General features: G+C 41.2%; 1 protein-coding gene across 1 annotated transcript in view; it reads left to right on the forward strand.

Moving 5' to 3' along the window:
* Positions 1-38: 38 nt before the first annotated feature.
* Positions 39-9,719, forward strand: part of LOC146472894 (aspartate dehydrogenase domain-containing protein-like) — a 20,248-nt gene continuing 10,567 nt past the window's right edge. The window contains exons 1-2 of the mRNA XM_085119153.1: positions 39-177; positions 6,583-6,718. Coding sequence (XP_084975279.1) covers positions 120-177; positions 6,583-6,718 — 194 coding nt within the window. The 5' untranslated portion in view covers positions 39-119. The remainder of the gene's footprint in view (positions 178-6,582; positions 6,719-9,719) is intronic.

A 9,719-nucleotide genomic window follows, 5' to 3' on the forward strand; every position in this document is an offset into this window, starting at 1 on the left:
TTGGCCCAAAATCCACTCTCTTTCCCAGGGCCCACTCAGTTTTCGCAAACATGGCGGAAAAATTTTAACTTTTGATCCAACGTGCTCTTCATACCAAAGACTACACAAAACGTTTAAACATGAATAGTGGGAACAGGAAAAAAAGAAGAATTGGCGTCGTAGGATTTGGACATGTAGGTGAGATGCTGACAAGAACAGTAATAGCAAGCTTAGACCAGCTATTTTGAGTATTCCCAGGCTCCCAGCCCTTGGATGTCCGCTTGCTGTTGTAGCTTTATTAAGGACGGTGCCTACTAATACAGGAGTATTTTTGTGTGGTTTTGTGACTATGCGGAGAAAGCTGATCTTAGTAAGGGCTACTGTACTGGAATCAAGAAAGTTTGGGGGTAACTCACGCATTTTTCAGAGATAATTAAGCAACAGTAATCCAAAAAAGCAGTAAAATACGAAGCAATGAATGGCGTTTTTTCCCCCAAAAATATTGAAGCTTTATTATCTCTGAAAAATGCATAGCTACTCCCAATTTTCTTTTTGGATACCAAGAGCGCTTGCTAAGTTCTGCTTTCTCCGCATAGCTTTACACCACGCAAAAATATCCCTGTATTGTTAGACACCACCCATAGGAAACCTGAGTATCTTGAGATCCTCAGAATGTATGCACAGTAACAAAAGTAGGCACCATCCTTAAGCCTGGTTTTTACTGGTGATGTAAGCACGGGCACAAGCCTAATTATAAGCATATTATTAGGCTTGTGCTTGTGTCTGTGCTTGCATCTCATGTGAAAACCAGGCTTTAGTGACCTGTTGTTGTATTCCTTATGACCTGTGTTTTGAAGTATCTGCTTTTGCTTAATAGGGAGAAAAAATTCCCTCTAGCATTCAAGTATGAAGTATCAATTGGAAAGTATGACATTTACATCTCAAAATGACTTTATGTGGTAGGAAAAAATATACATACATTGTCTGAATTACACATTGCTCCCACAATACAAAATTCTGATTGGCCTTTCCTTGGAGCTCTCCCAAAAATCTGTCAACAACATCCAAGCCTTTACCTGCCAACTCTCACGACTCAAGCGTCTCACGCCTGCGGGTTGAAAACTTAGATCTCATGCCAGCTCACAGTTACAAACCAATAATTTCTCACGCCTGGTTGAAAAATATGAGCTATTGCAGACTTAACTGACACACTTTCCAAAAATATGTAAACTCAAAACAATGCAAGAAACAAAAGTCCATGTAAGATGGGTAAAAATGAAGCTGCTTTCTCCGAAATCTCTGATTTTTTAAGGGTTTTTTTTTAGTTTTTTACGATAAACAAGGCAAATTGCAAACCAGCAAAGTTTTCTTAGGATGTTGAGGAGACCACCCACTCACAAACAGAAAGTTCTCCATTTATTTCTCTGTCTGTGAGCGGGTTTGCTGTTTTGCAAAATATTGTGGCAAGTCTTGAGGTGTTGATGTAATACTGCAAACTGTAAAGCAGTCCTTTGAGCTCAGTTTTTTGGTCTATGTTTGTTATAACCCTTGGAGTTTTATTCTCTAATCTCATCCCAGTGTGCTTCATTTATGAAAATTTGCTTCTTAGCTAAAGTAGTCAAACAAATGCCTCACAATGCTGTGTCGTTGGCAATTAAACTCAGTGTTCCAGATAAAAGAGGGGTCTCAGGTCAAAAACCCAAGAAAGCTGACTTCTTGACCCAACAAATTGAATGGTAAGCTCAAGAAGATTGGGTTAGAGCCACACCTTTTGACCCCTCAAAATTCTTCATTGCCTTCTGACTTTGAAAGTTATCTGGAACACTATAAACTCCAGACAAGTTTTCAGGTTCATCTTCTATAATAAAAATCTCTTTCCTTTCATTCACCTTCTTTGCGGTTTCTGAACGTGAGTTACATAAGGCCCCAGCCAAGCTTGACCAAGAGCAGATCTTAGATGTGCTTGGTACAAGTGGAGCCCAGTGGAGTTTCAACCCCCTGCTGTGCATGGTTTGGAGGAGCATGGGAACCTCTGATAAAGACTACAAAGCAAGCAATGAAGAGAATTTCATATAGTGGCATGAACTGCGAACTACAAGGCATCACCCGCATCAGCCCTTGACCAGGAACTGTTACTGTAGTTTTGGCGGCTATCAATGGGAGTACAGTTCCTGGCATCATCAGCGACAGATGCCACTTGATGATGCCTAGTCAGGCGTCATAGCAGCAAACTTATGTTATATAAAGCAAGCAGCAAACCTCAAAGGTCTCTGCTGTATGTAAAGAGTGCAGCAGATGACAAGGGTCTCTGCCAAGTGCATTCTCAGCAGCAAAGAAACAGCATTCTTGATCATTGAAAGCTTAGTTATGTGAAGTACTACCTGATGATTGCCACATCCACTTGGATGCTGCCTCCGCTTCTTATCTTCTTGGAGCAACTTGATGGTTAACTACTGAGTTTTCTTGCAGAGTCCAATATTTGACAGAAATGACATGTTACATATAGCGATGAAGCCACGGCAACTGACTTCAACTGGAATAGCCTCAATTTTTCAGTTAGCTCAAAAAGCCTTGTATCAGGTTCTCTTGCACTCATGTATGAACATATATTTTATTTAAAGTTCCTTTCCCACGGTGCATTACAGTTTGTTCATCAAGACCTGTGCATATGTGTACAGGAGTTGGACCAAATTGTGGGTGCTCATTTGTGATGGCAAAGTAAGGCGGGAAAATCTTGGGCTCCTTTCAACAGTGTTAACTATTTTGTTCTCTTTACGGTGGCTGTTTGAGGCTGTTGGCCCCCTCTGTGGAACTTGATGGCTTGGTTGGGTTCTTTCTTAGCTGGGGCCCGTTTCTCGAAAGTCCCGGTAACTTATTGCTCCCAATAAGTATATTTGTAAATGTTTTTTCACCGATTATACAATGATTACAGACATGGTACTTGGCCAATATTTCCATAACATTATAAGATTTTAAAATTTAGTATTCAAAGCTAACATAAATTGACTTCTGTTATGAAACATTTATCACCAAAGACACTTACCGGGCCTGATAAGTTACTGGGACTTTCGAGAAACGGGCCCCTGGTGTTTTGTTGATGCTAGCTTATTGGGTCTGTGTGGTGTCAGCTTGAACCTTCAACACTTTGTTCTGTCCCCAGATGTACTTCTGTAGTGAGCTGTCACAAGCTGCTAACACATGCTCCAAGGTGGCACGTGTTTTGTTACAGGCATGGCAAATGTTGTAGTCAATTATGCCCCATTGTTTGAGGTTTGTTGGAATATGGAGGTCATAGGTCAATCTGAGGAGGAAATGGATTCCCAGTGGCTCTATCTGAACAAGGTTTGGCCAGCCTCTTCCCAGGTTGATTAAGTACACTATTCAGCAAAACCAGCAGCTGTGGCTGACCTCCTTTCTTCATCACTGGCCTGAACCTCCTTGATGACCATTTCATGACAGCCTTTTGGTTCCTGCAAGAAAATCCAGCGATGTGCCTTGTTGCCCAGGCCAGCTCAATCACTTTGCACCTAACTGACAATGTCCTTTGTTTGGAGGCCAGCTTCTACTTCAGTCATCGGCTGTTCAGCAGTTCATTTCCGGCCATATTTCACCTCAGGTTGTGCCTTGCAGATCACTTGGTTGGGTGAGTCCCAAAGCATCACGTGGAAATGCACCTTGCCAGCCTTGACTTCATTAGTCTCCTTCGCAGCCGCTCGGGCCGGAGTCATGCAACAAGTCAACCATGGAAGAGATTGGTGGCTGGACCTTCACTGAATGGTTGTACATCCCAACAAATGTGAAGCTGGGAGGGACACCTAGCAATTTCCTCGGGTATTTATTGACATGGCATTGGATTGTTTCAACATGAATGAATGTCACCTTGTATACCTGTAGCGGCCACAGGAGGCGAGGGAGAAGGCCATGTTGGAAGATCCAAGCCTTCAGCTTTCCGGGGAGGTTGATCTCATCCTTCCCTAGCAGTCTTCTCAATCTTGGTACCACAACAACGATCAGTAAGCGGGATGCTATACACATGGCCGAGACTACTCCTTTACAGTTGGAATCTGGTTGCCACCAATGCAGAAGCGGTTTTCCTTAACTGCGACTGCGACTTTTCTTAGGTTTTGCTTTCATCTGCCACCAAGTGAAGAGTTCGTTCAGATGCTGGAGAAGGCGCTCAGTACCTGACCTGAATTCAATTTTAATTGATTGTAACATCAGCCATGAATGCTTTCATTGGTGGTAGTACTGTACTTCCATCCAACATCTCCCCATTAGCTGTGCCTTTCACTCCCCAAAGCAGCATCTCCATTCACGTAATGAAAAGGAGTGGAAAGTTGGTACAGCTTATCATAATGCCAACCTCCAGTGTTTGCCAGTTACCTGTGTAGTGCTGGGTAGTGAACACGTATGTCCAGAAATGCACCTAACCCTGATTTTGGGTACCTCATATAAGACAGGCCTTTTTGTCATTTTCATGTGACTCCATGTTTGACAGATTTACAGTCGACTCCTGATAAGTCGAATCTTTAAGGGAAATTGAAAAAGGTTCAAGTTATTGGGAGTTTGAGTTATCGAAGGTAAAATTATATAGAATATGACCTGAAAGGAAAGGAAAATTGGTTCAAGTTAGCGAGGGTTCAAGTTATCGGGAGTCGACTGTATGTGTGTTTTAGTGAGCATTAAGGTTAGGGGACACCTTGTGATGTCTATCATACAGTTTATGAATCTCATTAGCATGCATTTCTGGACAAATCTCGTAGTAAAGCACATGTGAGATTGAATCAAAATACCTTTGTAGGAGGACCTTGATCTTTCCTGGGATGTGGATGAAGTCGAGGGATTGATAGATCGTGCAGATCATGAGGCACTGATACATTGCCATGTTTGGGGGATCGAGCCACACCACATGCCGTTCTTTCTTATCTTGTTTAGCCATCTGGATAGAATTCCATATCATTTGACCATCATCATCATCATTATCATATCTTTTTTTACCCTCGGATTTTTAATGCAGCTAACATCTCCGAGAATTTACCCACCCAACCATGAGAGTATACACACAAAGACCAGACCACAACAGCGGGAACTACATCCCCTACTCTTTAGGAACAGTGAGTGGGTTCTTTAACATCCCACAGAGTTATTTACAAACAAGGGTTGTCAGACAGGGCCTATGGTTTATCGTCCTTATCCAAGAAGACTAGAAAGTCCAACCATTTGCAGATGTCAGAACAAAGTCAGCACTTTCTCCTCAGTTATTTAAAGACCCTGAGTGGTAGTCCGACCAGGGTTTGAACCCGCAACCTCTCGCACGGTAGTCCGGTACTCTACCAACTGAGCTAACCGGTTGGCGGTTAGCCACGTTAGCCAGGGAACCCTGGGATACCGGCCTTCTACACAGAAGTATAGATGAACCCATTACCCATAAGAAACGTGGTCATGTCGGGGGCAGTGACACCAAAAAAGATCTTGCCCTTGCCATTGAGTAGAGAAATTGGTAATTGAGTTCTTCTCTTTAGGAATCACGTGTCATCTCCAAAGCACCAAAAACACTTCAAAAATATTACTGGAAGTACTTCTATTGAATTCTTTAACTACTGACTGTTCTGAAGAACTAAAATATTCCATCACATTGATTCCATTGTGCATGTGCCACACATGACATTCCAATCCTAGCAGTATGCAGGATGTTTGTCCCATGAACCTAGTTTAATGGCCTTAATTAGCTCCCACGAGTCTCCTGTAGCTCAGTGGTAGAGCATGCTAACTAGTAATCAGAAGGTCTTGGGTTCAACTCCTGATCTAGGAGCACTCTCATTTTTTTTGGAGTATGCCTGTGTCACTTACTGAATAATACATCATTTATTCACCAGGCATAAAATATTCCATTACATTTATTCCATTGTGCATACTGTATATATGCCACAAGTGACATTCCAATCCTAGCAGTATGCAGGATGTTTGTCCCATGAAACTAGTTTTATGGTCCTAGCTCCCACGAGTCTCCTGTAGCTCAGTGGTAGAGCATCAGAAGGTGTTAGGTTCGACTCCTTATAGAAGCACTCTGATTTTTTTTTCTGAGTATGCCTGTGTCACTTACTAAATAATACATCGTTCTTTCTTAGATAACATTGTTGGCCAGTCTTACAAATTAATTTAAATTTGTTTTAATTTGTTTATTTCAAAGCTTACACTATATGCTATGATGGAAACTTGATATTCACTTAATCTTTAGACTTGACTGCTATTGACACTATAAGTAGTACTAAAACTCACAAAATAGTAGAATGTCAGCAACTGAATTTGATAAATTTGAACTTACAAACTGTCTCTTGAAGGAATATGAGGCATTTATTTGTGCCTGACGTGTTTCCGTTGAAGATATCTTGACTGCAATTCTTCTGGAAAATGTTTCATGATTATGTACTTAGATATGTAAAGCTATGAAATACATTGATTAATTATTGTATTCTTCATTAAATGTGAATGTGTACAACTAAATGAGTCTTTATGAGTTTTTTGTGTGGCAGGTATGTATGTCTAGTTCATGTTATATGCATGTTTTACTTAATATCAATTTGTTTTCCTTTATCTTTTTAGGTCAATTCTTGGTTGGTGAAATACTTAAGAGAGATGGTCTTGAGTTAAGCTTTGTTTGGAACAGAACTACCAGTGTCCTAAGAGGAAAAGTAGATGATAAGTACATTTTGGAAAATCTACTTTCCTTTGCAGAAAGGTACATGTATATTTTTCCAAGAAATACTGGATATTGAGCATGACAGCCCATTGTCTATAGTAGGATGTCTGATCATGAGCTTGTCTACCTGCTTTGGTAAAAAAATGTGTAGGTTGGTAATAATTACATGGTGCTGTCATAAACGTAACGACCTAAGAAACTGAAACCATAAAACATAAAACAACAGGAAATACGACTCCTACCCTTCCCCATCCTTGAATTTTAGTGCAAAGGTTTAAGTAAAGGTGCTGTAATAGACAAGGCAATTTCCTTTGCAACTGGCAATCATGATGTAATGCTCACAAGAGCATCTGTTGCAAGTTGTAGAAAACATGTTACGTGGCTTTAATGTTTGAGTACAGAGGATGTAATGCAGTCACAACTATAATGGCCCACTTTGGAAAAGAGTGACAGCCGGGGTCAAGAATGGGAGGGTGTTCCACTATGGGATTATTTACATTCTAATTCACTTCATTCAAACGAATGTAAAAAATGATGTAGTGAGAAATGAGACAAAACAGGATGCGGGAGGACCACAAGTGAACCCAAGCAGTGTTTAACCAGCGACATACACTGTACCAAATGAATGAAGCAGTTACAAGCAGTTTAGCAGGTTTATAAGCCTAGACTTCTTGATATGCTCAAATGTGAAGAATCAGACTCCTGAACGTACATGTCTTCCAATGTCTTCCAACGTACATCATTCTTCCAATTTCCATGCAGCTTCAGCAATCTCTCCGAAATGGACTTGGAGGTGTCATTGTTCACAATCAAAGTTATTCCTCCTGAGTGTAAAATGTGAAGGCCATAAATCTTGGGGTCGTAGCCCAACACCTTGACGGAATTGTTGAAGACCTCTCGACATCCTTCCAATCTCAACTATTTTTGTGGCAGCTTGGCTATCTGTGAACTATTTGACATATGTTCCTCCTAACGAAGGGCTGAAAAGATCTATGGCCACAAGCTCTCACCAAGTGGAGATTCTGGAGCTCTCGCTTAGATCCCAGACTTTGCGACACACCTGCTCCAAATCCAGAGTATTAACTGAGCTGCAATCTGTCGCGCTGGTGCCAGAATACCCAAAGACATGGGGCTTTTTGTCCAAAAAACGGTATCTGGATTTTACAAAAGGAATACTGTCCTTCCAAAACACAATTTCGTCTTTGGTGTACTGGTCCAATTCTATGACAGCATCCCAATGCAGAGCACACAAAATGGACATAAAACAATGCCTGGTCATAATTCGTGTCATGTTACCTACAACCAGACTAGTCGAGATGATCTGCCCTGCAAAGGAAGCCAATGATGTGGCTGATACAGAAAAATTACCTTACTCAATGCAATAAATTGTAGACACAATTTTCTCTACTCTTCTTTCGCTTATTTCAATTGTTCCAACGTCACTATGCCAGATAATTCCTAACCAGGCAATAGTGTGACAAGGCTCCCAGACACACTTTTCATTGTTAGACACAAATCCTGCATTAGCAAGGTCTCTTCACCATAAATTTGCTACTAGATGCACATGTGGCATGACTGTTGCTTATCCCCCAACCTCAATCCCTTTATACCTCCAATATGTCTCAAGGGGTTAGGGTTTAAATATGGGGGGCTGTGCAAAGTCCAAATGGGAAAACTGCAAATTGGTAAAACTTTGTAGTGTTTGAAGCCTAATCAGTCCAAGAAAACCCAAGGTAACTTTTGTGAGGGTAGAAAATTTCTATGTGGTGATACCCACTTTTAAGGTCAAATGCAAACATGTAAGCACCTACAGTGAAGTACAACATGGCCACTTTCCAGTCTTCATATTTTACGTGTTCTTCTCTAAGAACTTGTTGACATACCTAAGGTCTGGGATAAATCTCTTTTTGTCACTGGCCTGAACACTCACTGAGAGGGATTTACAACTGTAGGATGTTCCTCGCACTCCACAACTCGACCTGACTGACAAAGCTCAGCAATGGTATCTCCACATACTGTGCATGCAACAAGGCAGATCTGTTATTATGCAAACAACTAGGTTCGGGCAAAGTAATAAATGGTAACTTATACCCTTGTTCAATGACACTTGAAATGAATAGCAGCATGCCAATGAGCCTCCAAAAAGTTATATTCTTACGCAAATTTCCTTTGACATTAATTTTGAGTAAATGATCAGAGTCAAACCCGCATGACCCTTCAGACTGCAGTACCTGAGCTATGTCATCAAACTCTCCAAAATCCTCAACCATGAATTCACTGCTTTGGATTAGGTAGGACCCTGTGGTGCACTTATAGGCAAATGCTGGCGTGTTGTACAAACTGGGTCGCTGAACTCAGGCTGCCAAGGACCAGGTATAACGGCAATCCCTGGCCAGTGGCCGAGTCTGTGGCAATGGAAGCATCTGATACAATCGATGTTAAATTCTCTAAGGCCTAAAAAGAGAGAAAGGCAGTCTCAGAAAAAAAAAACAAGGATATGGTGGGTGGGCGGGCAGGATAGCCACATCATTGGTTTTGCTTTCGGATATATCAAAATAGCTTGACAGGAGACAGTGCTGGTTCGCAAGCGTGAATAATGAATAAAGAGCATGCAACATCTTAAATACTGTGAGCAGCCAATGAGATATCATACTAGACAAGTGGTTAATAAAGGTGTGAACTCTATAGAAAACACAATCCCAAAAGACTTCGCAAAGCATGTGCATGATCTTGTCGACCATAGGAACATATACTGGAAGGCATACTGAATTTGTTCTGTGTCATGCAGAAATTAGGCTTGCCTAACATTAACCTGGCAGTCAGCGTACAAGCTGTATTCTTGATGCTTTGTGGAAATTTTTTCTTGCATTAAAATTACAGAGGCTATCCAAATTGCAACCTCATTGCCAGGGTCATCTCTCTTCCTTTCTCAAGGGAGGAAGAGAGAATACCCTGGGAACAAGGTTGTTCTAATTTCAACACAGAAAGTACTATTTATTTGAATAAGTGCTGTAAGTTGTATTTCCTTGTTTACTTCCTT

Source organism: Pavona decussata, unplaced genomic scaffold (genome assembly GCF_977016875.1).
Source record: "Pavona decussata unplaced genomic scaffold, jaPavDecu1.1 SCAFFOLD_96, whole genome shotgun sequence".
NCBI classification, from domain to species: domain Eukaryota; kingdom Metazoa; phylum Cnidaria; class Anthozoa; order Scleractinia; family Agariciidae; genus Pavona; species Pavona decussata.